Source organism: Lynx canadensis, chromosome E2, assembly GCF_007474595.2.
Source record: "Lynx canadensis isolate LIC74 chromosome E2, mLynCan4.pri.v2, whole genome shotgun sequence".
NCBI lineage: Eukaryota > Metazoa > Chordata > Mammalia > Carnivora > Felidae > Lynx > Lynx canadensis.
Genome location: NC_044317.1, coordinates 35,886,112 through 35,907,644, shown reverse-complemented (window position 1 = coordinate 35,907,644; position 21,533 = coordinate 35,886,112). Strand labels below are relative to the sequence as shown.

At 37.0% G+C, this 21,533-nt stretch overlaps 1 protein-coding gene across 6 annotated transcripts in view; it reads left to right on the top strand.

Moving 5' to 3' along the window:
* Nucleotides 1-21,533, top strand: part of PHKB (phosphorylase kinase regulatory subunit beta) — a 274,597-nt gene that overhangs the window by 213,179 nt on the left and 39,885 nt on the right. For all 6 annotated transcript variants that reach the window (XM_030298118.1, XM_030298119.1, XM_030298121.2 and 3 more), the window contains 6 exons: nt 5,925-5,980; nt 6,505-6,598; nt 13,465-13,548; nt 14,069-14,173; nt 15,616-15,698; nt 15,936-16,026. In XM_030298118.1, coding sequence (XP_030153978.1) covers nt 5,925-5,980; nt 6,505-6,598; nt 13,465-13,548; nt 14,069-14,173; nt 15,616-15,698; nt 15,936-16,026 — 513 coding nt within the window. The remainder of the gene's footprint in view (nt 1-5,924; nt 5,981-6,504; nt 6,599-13,464; nt 13,549-14,068; nt 14,174-15,615; nt 15,699-15,935; nt 16,027-21,533) is intronic.

Here is a 21,533-nt window from a genome sequence, read left to right as displayed (position 1 = left end):
CTCCATGTTTTTGGGGGTTTTCCAGACTTTTCCTGTGGTTGAGCATTGTGGTCTGAAACTGTGCATGGTAGTTTCTCAATTCTTGTACACTTATGAAGGGCTGTTTTGTGACCAAGTATGCGATGTATCTTGGAGAATGTTCCGTGTGCACTCAAGAAGAAAGTATATTCTGTGGCTTTGGGATGCAGAGTTCTAAATATATCTGTCAAATCATTCTGGTCCAATGTATCATTCAGGGCCCTTGTTTCTTTATTGATCCTGTGTCTTGATGATTTATCCATTGTTGTAAGTGGCGTATTAAAGTCCCCTGCAATTCCCACATTCTTATCAATAAGGTTGCTTATGTTTGTGATTAATTGTTTTATATATTTGGGGGCTCCCGTATTCGGCGCATAGACATTTATGATTGTTAGCTCTTCCTGATTGATAGACCCTCTAATTATTATATAATGCTCTTCTTCATCTCTTGTTACAGCCTTTAATTAAAGTCTATTTTGTCTGATATAAGTATGGCTACTCCAGCTTTCTTTTGACCTCCAGCAGCATGATAGATAGTTTTCCATCCCCTCACTTTCAATCTGAAGGTGTCCTCAGGTCTAAAAGGAGTCTCTTTTAGACAGACAGCAAATAGATGGGTCTTGTTTTTTTATCCATTCTGATACCCTATGTCTTTTGGTTGGAGCATTTAGTCCATTTACATTCAATGTTATTATAGAAAGATATGGGTTTAGAGTCATTGTGATGTCTGTAGGTTTCATGCTTGTAATGATGTCTCTGGTCCTTGTGGTCCTTGCAACATTTCACTCACAGAACCCCCCTTAGGATCTCTTATAGGGCTGGTTTAGTGGTGATGAATTCCTTCAGTGTTTGTTTGTTTGGGAAGACCTTTATCTCTCCTTCTATTCTGAATGACAGACTTGCTGGATAAAGGATTCTCGGGTGCACATTTTTTCTGTTCATCACATTGAAGATTTCCTGCCATTCCTTTCTGGCCTGCCAAGTTTCAGTAGATAGATCTGCCACTAGTCTTATTGTTCTCCCTTTATACGTTAGAGTGTGTTTATCCCTAGCTGCTTTCAGAGTTTTCTCTTTATCCTTGTATTTTGCCAGTTTTACTATGATATGTTGTGCAGAAGATCGATTCAAGTTACGTCTGAAGGGAGCTCTCTGTGCCTCTTGGATTTCAATGCCTGTTTCATTCCCCATATCAGGGAAGTTCTCAGCCATGATTTGTTCAAATACACCTTCAGCCCCTTTCTCTCTCTCTTCCTCTTCTGGAATTCCTATTATAAGGATATTGTTCCTTTTGATTGCATCACTTAGTTCTCTAATTCTCCCCTCATACTCCTGGATTTTTTTATCTCTCTTTTTCTCAGCTTCCTCTTTTTTCCATAATTTTATGTTCTAATTCACCTATTCTCTCCTCTGCCTCTCCAATCCAAGTTGTGGTCGCCTCCATTTTATTTTGCACCTCATTTATAGCACCTCATTTATTTTTATTTTTTAGCTCCTCATGAGTGTTTCTTACTCCCCTGATCTCTGTAGCAATAGATTCTGTGTTGTCCTCTATACTTTTTTCAAGCCCAGTGATTAATTTTATGACTATTATTCTCAATTCTTGTTCTGTTATATTGCTTAAATTGTTTTTGATCAATTCGTTAGCTGTCGCTACTTCCTGGAGTTTCTTTTCAGCAGAATTCTTCCATTTCATCATTTAGAATAGTCCCTGGAGTGGCATGGAACTGCAGGGCACTTCCTGTGCTGTCTGGAGTAACTTGTTTTGGTGGGCAGGGCCGCAGTCAGACCTGATGTCTGTCCCCTGCCCACCACTGAGGCCACAGTCAGACTGGTGTTTACCTTATCTTACCCTCTCCCAGGGGCAGGACTCACTGTGGAGTGGTGTGGCCCCTGTCTGGGCTACTTGCACACTCCCAGGCTTATGGTGCTGCTTTGATGGGATCTGGTGTGTTAGCCAGGGTGGATCCTCAAGGTGCACAGGGGTGGGAGGGGCAGGCTTAGCTGGCTTTGCCATCAGTAGTCCCCTGCGGGAGAGGCCCTGCAGCACCGGGAGGGAGGCAGGCAGGCAGACCCATCGGAGGGATGGGTCCAGAGAAGCACAGCATTGGGTGTTTGCACTATGCAAGTAAGTTCGGTGATGGGAGCTGGTTCCTTTTGGGATTTCATCTATGGGATGGGAGTGGGAGATGGCCCTGGCCAGCGCCTTTGTTCCCTGCCGAGCTGAGCTCTGTCTTCCAGGGCTCAACACCTCTCCCTCCGGATGTCCTCTTGCCCTCATGCTGTCCAAGCAGAACTGTTGACTTATAACATTCCAGATGTTAAGTCCCGCTGGCTGTCAGAACTCACTCCGTCCGGCCCGTCCACTTTTGCAAGTCAGACTCAGGGGCTCTGCTTTGCGGGCGGGGGGGGGGGGGGGCGGCTGCCCCTCCACCACCCCAGCTCCCTCCCGCCAGTCCGTCTAGCGTGCACCACCTCTCCACCTTTTCTACTTTCTTCCATTGGCCTCTTGTCTACGCTTGGCTCCAGAGAGTCCATTCTGCTAGTCTTCTGGCAGTTTTCTGGGTTATTTAGGCAGATGTGGGTAGCATCTAAGTGATAAGTAGGACGCAGTGAGCCTAACGTCCTCCTATGGCGCCATCTTCTCCATAAGATCTTGGATCTAAATTCTAGCCCTGTTGTTTGCTGTTTGCTGGATAGGTTACTTAAGCTTTCTTTGTGTCGGTTTTATTACCTGGAAAATGGAAATAATGTTTTGTTATTATAAAATAATGGTTTGTTAGTACCATACCCTGCACATAGAATGTCAAATGTTACATAAAGTGTTTGTTGCTATTGTTGGTACTTTCCAATCCTGAATATCGCTATAGAAAGGAAAAGAAAAGAATGTTCAAGACACTTTATGAAGAAAAGATTTAACAGGATTTTGGTGACAAATTGGATATGGAGGGTAATAATCAGGAGTCAAAGATGATTCTGACATTCTGAGCTGGAAGTGAGCTTGTTTGGGGTGGAGATAGGGTTAGTGAGGAGTTGAATTTTAGAATTTTTACCTTTGGAAATAGCCAAGAGAAAATGTCCAGAAAGCACTTAAAAATATGGGCACTGGAACTCAGAGAAAGTTTAAGACCAGAAATATAAATATGAAATCATCTGCCTAGAGGTGGTAACTAAAGCTACAGAGTGATTGAGTTTGGTGAGAGAGACAAGGAAAGAGAAGTGCAATGAGTAGAAAACCAAGGACTTAAGTGTAAGGATTTCCGTCTCTAAAGGCAAAGTATGTTGGAAGGCAAAGTGCAGAATTATAGAGGCAAGAAAGGTAAGAAAATAGCTGTAGTCTATGTTTGAGAACTAAAAGAAAAAATTGGAAAGTGGTAAGTCACCTGAGGATTTCTTTTAAAAGATGTTTGGAATTCTTTGGAGAAGAACTAGCCGTACAAAAATGGGATAATGGATGGTCCTAATGTGTTAGAATGATGGAAGCCAATGAGATTTAAGTTGACACAGGTATTACAGCAAATCTCAACAAGGAAGAGAGGAGCAGCTGTCCTAGGATAGCTGTGAAAATAATAAGTACAACTGCAGCAAGTATTAGTGCCCTTTATTTTTGTTATGTGCCAAATACTGTGCTTAGCAGTTTGTTCTCTCCCTAAATCCTTAGCAATTCTCCAAGATAAGGACAATTATTATATTATTCTCTGCAGAAGTGAAATATTGGAAACCACCTAAATGTCCACCAAAATAAACATTCCTTAAATAAATTATGGTATGTCCATATAATGTAATGCCCTACAGCGATTTTTTCAAAAATAAGGTAGATCTATACTACCAAAGGAAGCTATCAGTGAAATACTTTTATGTGATAATAAATACCTGTTGTACATATGTCCCAGTATACTCTAAACTCCTCATGGAGGGACACTGGGTTGTTTTCCTCTGGCAACATCAGGCCCTAACATGAGGCCTTGTATATTAGGATGCCTTGATGAGTACATAAATACAGATAAAATGGAGAATACCAGTACCATACAGGCCTTCAGTATCTGTATGCATATGTATATGTGTACACTTCACAAACCTAAAAGCAGAAAATATTATAGTAATATTAAGGGAAATACCATTCAGAAATAGAATTTAACAACTCCTATTAGGATGTTTTCAGAGAGACTTCATTAGTTTAGACAACAATGCTGGTGCTTTGAAGAAAAAAATGGTGAAAACAGAAAAGATGGTCCCAACTTTGGCAATGAAAGGAAGAGAATTACTGGGTTGGGATTGTACATGCTGAATTCTGTCTGTGGGTAGAAATGAGGTGAAAGGTCCCACTTGGGCTGTGGTTGAAGGCCTAAGATCAGCATAGAAGGTTTGTGAATTAGAAAATTCTGAAATGCTGAGTTTGTACAATGAAAAAATTCTTCAACCAAATATAGTCCCCTAACCAAATACTCATTATGATTCAACGTGTGTAGGGAGAATTTTAGATCTAAGTACTCTGTCATACAAATGGAAACAACATTATCCTAAACAGGTCTGTGATTCAAAAAGAAGATACCAATTTGCCAATTAGGATCTGTAAGCTGCCTTAGTTATTGTTACTGAAATATCATCCGCATTCTTGTATATGTATTCATTTGTTTTTATTTAAGAATCTCTAATTGTCTTGAAGATTGTAGATAATTGCCCACTCTAAGGTTACTCCTTTTGATGAAGTAAATACTAGATTTCATCTGAGAGAAATAAGACTTAATGTGTTAGAAATCTTGATGAGATTCTGAATAATTAATTTTTTCTCATTCTTCTGAGTAACATTAACTTTTAAGGTCTTTATCAAATAAAAATAGAATTTATGGCATTTTTAATGTATATTTATTTTTGTTGGGTTGTTATATCTCATTTTCTCCTATATATTCATTTAAATCATATGGAAGTCTGCCTGAAATGCATTTTCACGATGATTCTGGGAACCATCCTTTTGATTGTAGGATATTTACTGCTGATATATGTATTCTGGTGTTTCTTGCTTTCCATCATACATAAATCCTAGTGACATATTGAATACCATAGAGGGTAACTGACTGATGGTAAATCAAACATTTTACAGCATACTATTGGGAATGTTAGATTCATTACTATAAAGGAATTATATTTGATCAGTATTTTCAGAGCTTCCTAATACTGTAATTTATTGATGCTTCTTAATGTTCTCTGTTAATTAATACATGCTCAAAATTGGGTTCATTTTAGCCATGTATAATATATGCTATAGTGAATCTTTTCCATACACACACAAGAAGGAGTAGCAAATATCCAACACTATCTTTGATTAGAACTATTAAGCCCAACAGCTTGTATTTATTGAACAAAGTGTTAATTACATAGTCAACTGGGTAGTTCATTCTCTAGTATAGGAATTATATATTAGAATAAAGCTATTTTGATGTATAGGTGCCAAAGGAAAATTGGCTAACAAGAAAGAGAATAGCCTTATAGGTGATTAAGATACCAAATGAACAGTTTTAACTCACGATCATTTTTAATAGAGAATACGTAAGCTGGGTTTTTATTTTTAGTTCCTCCCTTTCCCTCCAGAGTTAAATGATGGAAAATGACTCTCAGTCCCCAGACCAGCCTTATGCATCATTCAAAATAGTCCTGACAGGCTAGCCCCTCTGGTAACAGTGAGATTTATGGCTTTCCGTTCCTTGGTGTTCCATTACTCTGTCTACACCATCAAATTGATTAGTAGGTAGTGGAGAGCAAGGAAAGAGAGGTGACTGCATGGAGCCAGTAGGTGTTCATCATTTTAATGAACTGCTTAGAGATGGTTAATATTGTCCTTGATTCTCATTGTATCTGATGATGACTGGATCTTTTAAAATGTCCCCCCCACCCCTTATTCTGTATTACAGGGCCCACTGGAAAATGATTTGGTAGTTCACGTAGCACTCATAGCAGAAAGTCAACGGTATGAAACCCAGATGGGTGGTGTGTTCCTTTGGGAAGTGGGGGGTTGGGGGGCTTATTGCTTTATGTTGCAATATTGAGTCTCTTGGGAGAGATTAATTTCACAAACCCCTTGACAGGGTTTCAAGGATGTCTGTCATTAATGTTACTTTAAGTGCCAGAACAACAATCTTTTCATGATTAAAAATAACTTTGTTTTAGTTGATGTGAATATTAAAGACTGTGACCTGTGCCAGTGTTGTCTAGGGTGTAGTTTTGAGAAGTTAGTGCAACAAATAATGGAGATTCCCAAAATCAGTGCTTACTCTTTCTTCCAGCCCTCAGAGCTCCCATCTAATACCTTGTGAAGAACCCAAGAGGGCCTCTGGAACCCAGGGCAGATGGCATATTGCTCGTGTTAATAAGTGAAAACGTTCTCCAAGCTAGTGTAGTCTCATCTCTCTCCTCCTCTTTCTCCTCCACCATTCTCCACACTTTACATGCATTGCCTAAAAATGTCTCTCATTTTTTCCCTATTTTCTTTAGCCTTCAAGTTTTCCTCAACACGTATGGTATTCAGACCCAAACACCTCAACAGGTAGAGCCCATTCAGATTTGGGCTCAGCAGGAGCTGGTGAAAGTAAGTGATTCTGCTTCTTTGTTGACTTTGTGGAGGTGCTAGAGCATGATTATTAGACTTAGTTTACAGTCAGGTGGCATAGTTAAAGCCCGATTCTGAAATAGGGTCATTAATCTAAAAGCCTTTCTAATTAAGTTGAAAAACCTACTTTATCAGACATTATTAACTAAACACACACACACACACACACACACACACACACACACACAAACAAATAAAACCTAAATTGTACGTATATACATTATATTCATAAGTCTTGTTGATTCTTACTCCCTTCTAAAGTCTATTACTGACCTAGACTGAGCACTTGAATAATGAATTAACCTTAATTTTAGTACTTGTGTGTAAAATTAATCTTTACATTGGATTTGATAATTTTCCCTTACATTAACTATTAAAGAAACCTTGTAAATATTTATTGGTAATAATTACTTCCCTTTTTCTCTTGCCTTATCATTTGAGGTCTGAAGTAATTCTACACTTTTGGTTTGCTGGGTTTCAAAGTAATTATAAAGTAACATCTGAGTTTATCTTGTATGCAGTTAAATACATATCTGAATTGGATTAAAAGCTGACTTTTGAGGTCTTTTGCATGCACTGCTCTGCCGATACATTCAGAAATGCCTGTTTAGGAATATTCCTGCCTATTAGGGGCAGGAAATTGTTGACTTCCACTAGTTATTTATAAACTATCACTTTTACTTAGTAATTATTAAAAACATTACAGGAACAAACTCTGAAGTGTTTGGGGTAAGTATTTAGAATTATCTCTCTCAAATGATCAAGGTCAGCTCATTTAGATTGATATACATGTGTGTGGTCAAAGCCTTGATGCTATAGCAAAGAAGAAAAGCTTAGAGAAGTGAGGTGCACATTGCATGGGAGAAGGCACGGCCTCAGAGCATCACTGCTAATCAGACAGGACCCTATCCGTTGGCAACAAAACCAGAATCTGGGTGTCAGATTACCCAGAGCACCAGATCTTTGAGAGCTCTTAAACCTCCTTTAACAAATTTAGAACTCTTCCCACCCTGATTAAAGAGCTAACGCTGAAATGCAAGGATCCCTAGAGTAGGTAACACTTTAAAAATCACACAAAGATGCAAATGGGTTTGGAGTGGAAAAGGAGAGGAACTGAGGATCCACAAGACAAGCAGAGGAGGCAGCATGGAAGTGGAGAAAACCTAAGGCTGTAACACTGCATTTATCATTCAGTTATAGGCTATGTTTGCTGATAAACTTTTTATGGTTCTTCACTGAAAGCTCCAGAGAATAGTAACAAAGATTATTATTCTTTGATAAACATGAGCTCAAAGCAAATTAACCTGAATCTGTTTTTTCAGGCCTAATTTATATTGCAACTTTTTTATGCTAGGTGAGTCTGTACTCTACCAGACAACATGCAGTCAGGATTTAAAAGACCAGCATGGCTCCAAATGACTTAAATGTGGCATTTTATTCATTCATTAATGAACACCTGCTATGTGCAGAGTTTTGTGTCGGGCACTCAGATAAAATGGCTCTATGCTCTGTTCCTGTTCTCAGTGAACTCTGAATCTATTAGTATGACAGGAAAAATAGCTAATTATAATCCACTCTGATAAGTTTATACAGGGTGCTGTGGAGATGATAGAAAGCATTCCATTAAGGGTAAGGTGAAGACTTACAACTGGTCCTTACTTATTTTATATTTTGTTGTTTTAAAGATGATATGAACAAATGGTTTAGAGTTTGGGTATGTGGTATGGTTAAAACAAGATTTGGAACCAAGGGCCTAACTTCCCTAAGCATGTATCAAGATGGAAGATTTTCTGTGGCTACAGCCTCTATGTTCCAAGCTAGCTGCTCTCTGGGATTTGTCCTCTAAGATATACTGCCTAATATATTGCTTCTTATAAGCCCAACTTTAAAAAAGTTTTAATTCCTCAGCAAAGTTGCAGGATATAAAATCAATGCACAGAAATCAGTTGCATTCCTATTCACTAACAATGAAGCAACAGAAAGAGTAATCAAAGAATCGATCCCATTTACAGTTGCATCAAAAACCATAAAATACCTAGGAATAAATCTAACCAAAGAATGAAAAATCTATGTACTGAAAACTATAGAAAGCTTATGAAAGAAATTGAAGAAAACACAAAAAAATGGAAAAAGGTTCCATGCTCCTGGATAGGAAGAACAAATATTGTTAAAATGTTGATACTATCCAAGGCAATCTACATATTCAATGCAATCCCTATCAAAATAATACCAGCCTTCTTCACAGAGCTAGAACAAATAATCCTAAAATTTGTATGGAACCAGAAAAGACCCCAAATAGCCAAAGCAAGCTTAAAAAAGAAAACTGAAACAGGAGGCATCACAATCCCGGACTTTAAGCTATACGACAAAGCTGTAATCATCAAGACAGTATGGTACTGGCACAAGAACAGACACTCAAATCAATGGAACAGAATAGAGAACCCAGAAATGGACCCACAAACATATGGCCAACTAATCTTTGACAAAGCAGGAAAGAATATCCAGTGGAATAAAGACAGTCTCTTCAGCAAGTGGTGCTGGGAAAACTGGACAGCGACATGCAGAGGAATGAACCTGGACCACTTTCTTACACCATACACAAAAATAAACTCAAAATGGATGAAAGACCTAAACAGAAGACAGGAAGCCATCAAAATCCTCGAGGAGAAAGCAGGCTAAAACCTCTTTGATCTTGGCCGCAGCAATGTCTTACTCAACACATCTCCAGAGGCAAGGGAAACAAAAGCAAAAATGAACTACTGGAACCTCACCAAAATAAAAAGTCTCTGCATAGCAAAGGAAACAATCAGCAAAACTAAAAGGCAACTGATGGAATGGGAGAAGATACTTGCAAGCAACATATCAGATAAAGGGATAGTATCTAAAATCTATAAAGAACTTATCAAACTCAACACCCAAAAACATAATCCAGTGAAGAAATCAGCAAAAGACATGAATAGACACTTCTCCAAAGAAGACATCCAGATGGCCAATTGACACGTGAAAAAATGCTCCACATCACTCATCATCAGGGAAATACATATCAAAACCACAATGAGATACCACCTTATACCTGTCAGAATGGCTAACATTAACAACTCAGGCAACAACAGATGTTGATGAGGATGTGGAGAAAGAGGATGTCTTTTGCATTGCTGGTGGGAATGCAAGCTGGTGCAGCCACTCTGGAAAACAGTATGGAGGTTCCTCAAAAAGTTAAAAATAGAACTACCCTATGACCCAACAATTGCACTACTAGGTATTTATCCCAGGGATACAGGTATGCTGTTTCGAAGGGGCACATGCACCCCAATGTTTATAGCAGCACTATCAACAATAGCCAAAGTATGGAAAGAGCCCAAATGTCCATCGATGGATGAATGGAAAAAGAATATGTGGTATATGTATACAATGGAATATTACTTGGCAATCAGAAAGAATGAAATCTTGCCATTTGCAACTATGTGGACAGAACTAGAGAGTATTATGGTAAGTGAAATTAGAGGACAAATATCATATGACTTCACTCATATGAGGACTTTAAGAGACAGAACAAATGAACATAAGGGAAGGGAAACAAAAATAGTATAAAAACAGGGAGGGGGACAAAACATAAGAGACTCTTAAATATGGAGAACAAACAGAGGGTTACTGGAAGGGTTGTGGGAGGGGGAATGAGCTAAATGTGTAACGGGCATTAAGGAATCTACTCCTGAAATCATTGTTGCACTATATGCTAATTTGGATGTAAATTAAAAAAAAATTAATTAAAAAAAATTTAATTCCTGTGTAGTTAACATACAGTGTTATATTAGTTTCAAGTGCGCACTGTAGTGATTTCACAGTTCTATGTATTACTCAATAACAATTCCACCTTTTAAAAGTAAAAATGTTCCCGCAAATCTTAGTTAATACACATATTCTTATGCTAATGGCTAATCTTTCTGTTCTGAGGAGCTGCACCCTCCTTCAACCAACTTAAGAGTATGTGAGGACAGGGCTTTTACCGTGTGTGGTTAATGTTTCATGATGCGGTGATTGGTGTGGTTTTTGCTTTATGGGGGATATGAATATAGTGCAGACCTAGGATGAAGTACTTCTGTACTTCTGGGTCATTTAGCCATTACTATATCCTATTTCAGTGGATTAAATGGTGTGAATATGTACAATGTGGGGACAGTATAATATGCACAGGGGAATGCAGAAAGCATTCCAGGTCTGTCTACTTACCTGTCATAGACTTGCTGTACTGTGGTTCAGAAAGTTAAGGAAAACTCTTTTACTGTGATAGAGTAGTATTTAAAGGAAATCTAGATTGGTCCATTTTAACTTGTAAATGGCTGGTTAGTCACTTGTCCAAAAGAAGAAATCTAAAATAGTTTAGAACATTTATTTCAGAAAATTTGAAAGTATTTGTGGGAAAGGAGTTTCCATCTAGCATAATGTGCGATAGTTTCAGTACAGCTATATATCCTAATGCTTATATAGTACTTTTCCTGGCAGTAAAACCAGTGCTATTCAAGAATCAGATTTCACAGCACATGTAGCTCTGGAGGACATGCTCCCTCATTCATCCATCAGGTGTTTGCTGAGCACCAGCTATATGCTGGGCAGAGTGCCAGCCAACCCAGGATATGCTGTTCTGTAAGGAGATAACAATGCAAAAAGAGAAAGAGACACAGACGTAACTCTGACACGGAAGTGTACACCATAGCAGAATCAAAGAGACATTAATTTTGTGTATAGTGAGGTAGATATTTGAAGTCAGTTCAAATCATAATCAGTAGATTATGTAGAAACAGTTGGTTTGATTTTCCACTTAGGAAAACAGGTTAGATTTCTACCCCTCATCAAACAGAAAAATAAATTCCAGACAGATTAAAGATTTAATGTATTTAAAACCTTGAATTGCAAATAACTTGTTCTACATGTGCTCAGCAAGACAAGCAAGTATTTCTAATAAATTTTAACTGATAAATGAGCAGTATCTTGTAGTACGAGTATTACATGATGCTGAATGTCACATGATCACAACTGAGCCAATGGTTCTTGAAATTTGCTTTGATATACAAGTGCTTGGGATTACAAGCATGTTTCTGGAATGAATTAGTCTTGCAAACCAAAGTTTTACTTATTTTTTAAAAAATGATTTAAGCATAAAATCACTAGGAAAAAAATTGAAGAGCAGTTTACAGCTGTTTGGAGTGAAAATCCATTCTTAGAATAATACAAGTGCTAAAAAAGCCATTAAGGAAATGATTGACAAATTTGACTAAATATAGCTGAAGATGAACCTGGCATATCAAAGGTGCTTTGTGAAATTTCCTAGTAGAAAAATGTTTAGATTAAAATACCACATGCTGAAATGATGTTTGACCTACTATGCAATCATTCTCACATTTCATCGCAACATGGAAGATGAGTGAATTGGGTAAAATATTTATACAAAAGGTAATATTCTTAATATACCGAGACCTCTTACAAATCAAAAAAGAATGAAAAGTGCCCAATAGAAAAGGGAACAAATGGAAAACTTTATAGAACATACAAGTAGCCATTAAATATATGGGAAAATGGTCAACCATAAATTATTTGAATTGAGTAGTTTAAGATGAAATATCATTTTGACCCAAGAAAAAGGCCCATGCACTGTTAATGCCAATGTAAATTGGTCCATTATTTCTACACGGTGACCAACCTGGCATTATATTGCAAAGAAAACATATATTCTCTTTGATCCAGCAAGTCTAGGAGATTATCCTACAGAAACAATAGTACACCATCCAGAGATGTTTAATGAATTGGTTTGAAATAACAAAAAGTTGGGAACTACCTTCATCAAGGGATAGGTGTTAAATAGGATTGGGTAAGGAGGCTTCTAATTGGATTAAATGCTCAGCTCTGGCACTGATTAACAACTGAATTATTCCAAGTCCATCTGTTTTTACTTTGTAGAAATTCTAGAAGTTTCTTCTCCACTGTGGCACCTTTTTATGTTTTCCAGTAGTGAGGGCTACAGATATTTTTTTGGGTCTTTATTTCTTCCATTATTTCAATATTGAAATGTACAGTAAATGCATACACTCAGTTTACCTTCTTGAAACTGGAACACCACAGTACTAAATTTTAACAAGTAGGACACCAAAGAGATATATATAGTATATGAACCCATTTCTGTAAACATATATACATATTGATTTATGTGTGTAATATGGATATATATTTATCTGTGTATTTTTAAAAATCTGTAACCCTGCCTATACTTCACATGTTTTTTAGGGCTCACACAATGAATTACACTTCCTTCAACATACATCAAAGTGCAAGAGTTATCACCTACAGGGTTGTGAGAGTAAACAGCACCATTCACTTGGAGCACATGGCTTACATTTTTCATAAAATTCATATTATCAAAAAAATCAATAAAGACATTTCCATTTTTGTGGGAAATACTTGAAAGTCGGAATCTAGTAGGAGATGTGAGTCCCTGAATTTTAAAACTTTTATCAGATTTTTTATTACACAGGAAACATTTGCCTCTTTGTGTTCTTTTATGAATTGGACAGAACCCTGCAAGTTGTACGTTTATGATAGCACAAGAAAAATGTCAACTTTTAGAATGTTGCTTTGCAGATCTGCAAAGATATGCTCTCAAATCTCTCAGTGCCCCCAAATCTAAGTTGACATCATTGGCTGGCTTATTTTCCTACAAATGTATTGAATAAGGTTTCCCTGGCCATTTTTCCTCTGGAAAGATCAGAAGTTAGGGCAATAGGGGGACAAAGGGGGCAAAAAAGGAAAAGCATGGATTCTTCTTGCCTAATTTATAAATTTATGTCTTACAGGCTTATTTCCACCTGGGTATCAATGAAAAATTAGGACTCTCCGGAAGACCGGATAGACCCATTGGCTGCCTCGGTACATCAAAGGTGGTTATGAAATTTCCTTGTGGAGCAGTGTTCAGATTATAAAACCACAGAATGAAATGATGTTTAATCTGCTATGCATCCATTCTCACATTTCATTACATACTTAGGCTGCTTATCTGAATTATTATTTTCTACGAGTAAATCTTACTGTTTATTTTGTATGATATCACAGAAGGCTTCTAGGAATGAATAAGCATCTAACTGCTATATTATTTCTGAACATTGTAGGATACCTGATTATGACAGTTTTTATTCAAACAGGCTTTTTCCATCACAGTACAGATGGATTACTCTATTAGTATACTGATCTTACTGATCTAATCAAGAAACTTTAAAATTTCATTATCAGTTTTAATTTTTTATTACGGCTTATGCTACTGTACCTGTGTCTTTGGTTCTGTTATATATATACATATAACATATATATATATATATATATATATATATACACACGTATATATATATATGTGTGTGTGTATATATATATATATATATATTTTTTTTTAATTATCTCTTACAGATTTATCGCATTCTAGGAAAGACTGTGGTTTGTTACCCTATCATCTTCGACTTAAGTGATTTCTACATGTCTCAAGATGTTTTACTGCTGATAGATGACATAAAGGTAGTTTCAGAGCCCCTTTTTATTGAAATTGAATGACTTTGTTTCTACTGATTTTATCATATGAAATTGAGTGCTCCTGGAGTCTGTGACACTGGGTTAACACAGTGTAAAATATGAAAGTAAAACAATGTCTGCGTGGCTTTGGAGAAAGAGTTAAATTGCTTGCAGCATTAGAGTAATAGATGGAGTGTGTTTTATATTAAGTTGTATGACTTTGCTTGATAGACCATTCTACAAATGGAATGAAAATATATAGTTTATAAAGCAGAAGGGGAGCCATTTTCATACGACAGCAGTAGTTTATCTCTTTTTGAACAAAAGTTGAGTTAGCAAGATAATTTTATTTATGAAGAATGTCAAGTAAAACCTCAACTGACTCATAACACACAGTCAGTTAAAAGTTTTCTCCACTCCCTTTTCCATTTGCAGAGTAGAGAAGCTTAGAGTCATGGTTCAGAGCATTAAGTCTAGACCCAGATTCCATTTGTTAAGATATTGGCTCTACTGTTTATTTACCAGCTGTGTGATCTTGGGCAAGTTACTTGGGCAAGTTACTTGGGCAAGACACAGAGAAGTCTCTTTTCTCATCTGTATAACTGAATAATAATAAGGATATTCTGAGAATTAAATAAGTATGTAAAACACTCAGAATAGTGCCTGACATAGTGAAGTGTTACGTAAGCCTTTGATATGATGATGATGACAACGACAGTAGAAATTGAGTCAAAAAAAAGAACTCTTTCCACATTTCTGATGGTCTGTATAGATTCTGTCTAGGTTCTTCTACCTGCTGTAATAAATGCACAGTAATGTGGAGTGAGGATTAATCTTTTAAGAGACAACCCCTGGGTTGATTTTTCCTCCCTGGGACCATTCTTTGTTTTTTTCTTTTTTAAGTATTTATTGTAATTCCAGTATAGTTAACATACAGTGTTATATTAGTTTCAGGTATACAATATAGTGATTCAGCAATTCCATACATCACCTGGTGCTCATCACAACAAATGCACTCCTTAATCTCCATCACCCATTTCATCCTCCCACCCACCTCCCCTCTGGTAACCACCAGTTTGTTCTCTACAGTTAAGAGTAAATTTCTTGATTTGTCTCTCTCTTTTTTTTTCTTCCTCTGGGACCATTCTTGAATTGTATTTTTTAGGCCACCAAAAAAGAAGCAGCCTTAAAATATGTGCAATCTGATTACTTCTAAGAATAAAGTTTAAAGTCAAAAAAGTTTCAAACTTAACTTGTATATATTCATACTTGTAACATGTATGTATCAGAACATTTCTACACCTATGTAGTCTATCCTACCCAGAGTTTGACTCTGAATTGTCTTGATATATGAGAGTTTTTTTGGCTCTTTGCCACAACTGGTTAAACATCCTGATCAGCTCAGATATGGTGCCATTACATTCTACCTCACTCTTATGTTTTGATAGAATGCATTACAGTTCATTAAGCAATACTGGAAAATGCATGGACGCCCACTTTTCCTTGTTCTCATCCGGGAAGACAATATACGGTAGGTTGATGAAAGAAATGAGGTATGCCCATCTTCCATCTTTAAGACTGTGAATCCTTTGGCAGCAGGGCTTCCTCCTATTTTTATATCTTTGTCTGCATGTGTCAGAGAGACTTGCATATGTAAAGGATACTTAGTATTAGAGTATTAGATTCTAATATTCTAGTAAAGTATTAGATTCTTTTCTCATTCTGTTGTTAATAATGCACCTTTTTTTTGTCTGTTTATATTTTTTAGAGGTAGCCGATTCAACCCCATATTAGATATGTTGGCAGCCTTTAAAAAAGGAATGGTTGGAGGAGTCAAAGTTCATGTTGATCGTCTACAGGTAGTCTTCTGAATTTCAGTGTGTTTCTGTTTTCATGACAAGTAAGGCACAGATGCAGCTGTATTTCTTCATATATGTTCTGTTTAAGGCTTTTGCTTAAGCTTTTATTTTGTGCCTACCTTCCTATTCGTGTTGTAACCATCTGTTTATCTTATTCCTCCAATCTTATGCTTGAACAATTGGAGTGGTTTCCCAACCTGAATTTTAGACTTTAATAACTCATCTCCAACCTCTGTTTTGCAGTTGAGGAAGCTGGTGTCCAGAGTAGTGAAGTGACCTGCTATATAATCTTGTGCTTTAGGCACAGGTACCAGTTGCCTAACTCCCTGGTCCAGTGTTCTTTTCCCTGCTCCACAGTAATATCCAACCTGGAGATAATCTCCGTTCATTTCAGGACCTCACAGCACCGTTTCTCAACTCCTAAATAACAAAGCCCCTTGTGGTTCCCTATTAGCCAGAACAGCCTCCCTGCCCAGTTATCTCCTACTAAACACTTTGTGTTTCAGCCAATACAGATGAATTACTGTGTTCTGACTTTGTGAGGTTCTGCCCCTCTGCTCATGCCATTTCCTCTGCCTGGAATAAACTTCCTTCTTTCAAGGTGTCTGCTCTTTAAAATCTTAACAAATGTTAGGAGCGCCTGGGTGGCCCAGTTGGTTAAGTGTCCAACTCTTGATTTCAGGTCAGGTCATGATCTCACTGTTCACGCTTCAAGCCCCACATCGAGCTCTGTGTTGACAGCACACAGACCCTGCTTGGGATTCTCTCTCACCTCTCTCTCTGCCCTTCTTCCCTGCTCACACTCACACATGTGCTTTCTCTTTCTCACTCTCTCTCTCTCAAATAAACTTAAAAAATAATATAAAATAAAATAAAATAAAAAAGTAAAAAAAATAAAATAAAAGTAAAATCTTACCAAACTTTAGGGCCAGTTCTGCAAAATCACCTACGCCAAAAGTAACAGTACTCTTCTTGAACATCCTTTTATGACCTTTGACACGAACTACTTGGATTGTAGTCCATCATGGACTTAAGTGCCTTACTTATTTCCTATGAAGAATTGTGATTATCTTGTAGAGTCTTTCATGTAGTAGGTTCTCAATATTGAGTAAGAAAAAAGGAAAATTTATAGAGGGACCTATATAGGTAATATTACAAATGGCATGTTTACATACTTATTCACCAGTGCTTGTGTTTTGCATATTTGATTGATTTTTATCTAGTTTTTTAAATATCTTTCCTTGTTATTTTCTGTCACTTTCTGTTGCTATTCTATTGTCTTTTTGTCATGGTTCCTGGAAAAATTTATTTCATATTTATCACGCAGCTTCTCTGTTAAGTTTTGTATTTTGACTATCCTGGTTTTAATTTTCCATTTTCATAATATCATGTTTTTATTTTCTAGATATTATAATTTATCTTCCTGAGATTATCAGCTAGACAGTTTTTGAAATTTTATTCTCTGCCTTATATCTTTCAGGTTTCTTTTTTCTGTTTTGTGTGTGTGTGTGTGTGTGTGTGTGTGTATGCGCGCACATGTGTGCACTCAGTATTTTCATGTTGGAGGCATTTGTCAGATATGTGGTAATCTTTAGCTATCCATTCATTTTTAAGAGTGAAAGAATAAGAAGTTTATTGGGAGCTCTGTGTTTAGGAACAAAGATTCTTGTCATGATGAAGTCATTTATCAGGTAGTCTGGTGGCAAGGGCTCTTTTTGTTGGGGGAAACCCCAGCTGCCAGTATCTGGAGATTTTTTTCTCTTAGGCTCTTCAGTTTCCAAAATAATCATCTAACTTTTTGTCTGAATGGCATGCATTTTGCTTTCATGTGCTGAGAACAGGGTTAGGGAAGAAGCCAGGGGGTCCCACAGTACTGTGCAGTCTTTCACCTTAGTCTACTGTTGAATATTTGTGTCCACTGATCTCTGTTGTGCCTTATACCCTTGAGAACAGAGTCTTTAACCAAAGAATAGGCTTCTTTTCATTTTGTAGAATGGAAACTTTATACTTATTAAACAACAACCCTCATCCCCCCCCACCCTAGCCTTCATCTTCTCTTTAATATAGTAAATGAAAATAGCATCTATATGCTTCTCTTGGATTTCATATCAAGTCCTTTCAAATTTCCTTAGTCTGTGATCCATGGGTTCTCTTGTCACTGGGCCTCAGCCTCCCTTCATAGCTTCATCACCCAGGATCTTTCCATCTAGCTCATTCCTTGCCCTGCTTTCCACTCCCCAAGTATACTGGGTACTTTCAAAATCCCTAAATGTAATTGGAATTTTTTCCTGCTCATGCTGTTATTCTATTCTAGAGTTGTTGTTGTTGTTGTTTTTCTTTTTTCTTTTCCTTCTAAATACTTTAATTTTATAATTTAGGTCAATGTCACCTCTTTAGTGAAGTCTCCAAGGTTGAATTAATTTCTCATTCCAGTGTGTTTCTGTGGCATTTTGCTTGAACCTTTGCTATAGCTCTTAATTTAGGTGTAGCTAGTTTCCTGTGTCTGCTTCTCTCTGTGGATTGAAAACTCTTTCAGGCCAAGTTTGATTCATCTCTGAATTCCCAGAGTGATCTGCTCACTACTGTTCTCTCTGTAGGAAATGTGTAAATATTGGTTCACTGATTCAACAGATATTGATTGAGCTCCCTCTCTAAGCACTGGGGATAAAATAGTGGGAAAAAAAAGAAAAAGAAAAAGAAAAAAGCCAGGTAGGGATGCAGGATGACAGGATGGAGTACAGTCTTCGGTAGAATGTTCAGCTAGAAAGGATCTTCATAGGATAGAATTAGGTATTGCAGAGCAGGATACCTTTTTGAATATTATATTTCATTTGACATATATATAATAATATTAGGTTATTTAATTACCATCAGAACTAAAGTATTAATGCCTAGTAAAGCTTTTTTATAAAACTAATTTAGGAGCCTCTGTTAACAAACTGATTTTTTTTTTATCTAAAGCTCTAGAGGGGTGCCTGGGTGGCTCAGTTGGTTAGGCAACTGACTTCGGCTCAGGTCATGATCTCACGGATCATGAGTTCGAGCCCCACTTCGGGCTCTGTGCTGAGAGCTCAGAGCCTGGAGCCTACTTCAGATTCTGTGTCTCCCCCTCTCTCTACCCCTCTCCTGCTCACACTCTGTGTCTTTCCATCCCTCAATAATAAATAAATGTTAAAAAAATGTAAAGCTCTAGAGACTATTAATGGAAATTAACATTTGCCTATTAACATTTACCTTATCCGCTTAATCGGTACATAGGGTGGATAGACTAAAAATAGAAAATATTAAAATGATTTTTCTTATGTTTTCAGAATTAACTATTAGCTTTGAGCATCAAATAATTCTTGATTCTTCTCTTTTTTTCCTACTTTACACTTTTACAATCCATTATCAAATCTGGTTTTCTCTACCCTCAGATTATATCCAGAATCTAACCACTTTCCATCACCTCTAACACTAACATCATGGCCCAAGTTACCATCATACCTCACCTATATTTTTACAGCAGTTTCCTAAATTCCTACTGGCCATAAGACAGTTAGCATCTTCATACTCTGCCTGGTCATAAGACAGTTAGATTATGTCACATATCCTAAGCCTCCAATGACTTTCTCTCACTTAAAATGAAAACCAAAGTCCTTCCAGTGGTCTTTGTGCTGTCCGTGATCTGGACCTTTTTTTCTGACCTCATCTCCTAATGATCTTCCCTGTCTACTGTACTTTATCCACACTCTCCTCTTTACTGCTCCTAAAGCACATCAAGCATGCTTCTGCCTCAGGACCTTTACACTTGCTATTCCCTCAGCCCAACACATCCTTCCTTAAGATTGATATTATTGACTACCATCTTTCCTTCAGTTTCCGTTTACATGTCACCCTACTAGAGAAGCCTTTTCTGGTCACCTGTATAAAATGACAAACCTTCCTCCTCCTACTCCCCCACCCCACTTCCCATCCTCTACTTTTCTTATTTCTACTTTGCCCTTAACATCATCAGATAGAACATATTTAGTTTTTTGTTTATATTGTCTACTTCCTACACATACCTAAGGTCAATTTCAAGAAAGCAAGGATTTTGTGTATTTTATTCTTGCTATATTCTTAATACCTAGTAGAGTGCCTGGAACATGGTAGGTGTTCAATAAATATTTGTCTAACAAACCAGAGAGTAAGATGTGTAAATGTAAGCCTGAATATTAGGAAATAATCACTCAACAGACTTCTGTTATGCTCAACATTGCTATCTGCCCAGGTACAGACTGCTCTCAGACCCTGAGTATTGCTGGGCCACATGAAAATGTGCAGATCGGTTGCATGTTTGGCCTTCTTCACTCAAACTCTGCAAGGAGACTTTAGTATGATTGCTGGTAATATGTCCAACCTGACATTTGTAGTGGGTATTTGTTGATTGATGATCTACTTTTGTTTATGAGTTTCCAGTAGAGGAGAAGGCAGCACAACTCTGGGTGGTTAGCCAACAAGTGAAACATTTCCTCTGTCATGTTGCTTCATATTTGAAAAGAACAGTGTGAAAACAAAGAAAGTAGTATATATAAGACAGTTTTGATTAAAGAATAACCTTATTTTTAAAATAATAATCTTATGGTTTTTTTTAATGCAGTACATTTCTCAATTTTATCTGACAGTTCATCAGATAATTAAAAACGACACATATTGCTAAAAAAAAACCATTGTGGGTTATCATTCACTTATGTTCTTTACCCATGAACCATGGACCAACAAAAACTGTGTTTGAGTTTGGCCTTATTTAGTTTACTAACCTATAATCAGGAACTAATGAAAAATAAAATCTGAATATGGGTTGCCAGAATGTAGAGAAGCACTGGCCTCAATAATCAACACCTTCATGTTCCTGAAAATGGAGATTGGCAGTATCCCATCATTGGATGTCCCTGAAATATTATGGTAACAGAATTCATAGTGCAATTTCACATCATTTTTCCCAAAACAATTATAGCATTTCTAGTTTTTGGTTTTTTATTTCACACTATTTTAAACATTTTAATAGGTACTGAATTTTAATTCTAGCTTAAAAGTAAATGCCCACACTTCTAAGAATAGAGAAAAAATACAGTTCCTTTCATGTTGACTTTCCTATTTATTATGACCCATGAACTTGTAGCTTGATTTGTATGTTCTTTTCTTTTTTAAGTTTATTTGTTTATTTTGAGGGGGTGGGGGGTGCAGAGAGAGAGAATCCCAAGCAGGCTCTGCACTGCCAGTGCATAGCCTGATGCAGGGCTCAAACTCACAAACCATGAGATCATGACCTAAGCCAAAATTGGATACTTAACTGACTGAACCACCCAGGTGCCCCTATGTGATCTCTTTTTAAGAGGGTTTTGTTGTATATGAAAACTTATCTGATTTTAGAGTGCTCATTTAAGAAATTACTTAAAAGAGTTGTGTGTAGTTTTTTAAGTAAACTTTTTTGAAGTATTACATACTACAGATCATAAGTGTATGGCTTCATGAATTTAAGAGTT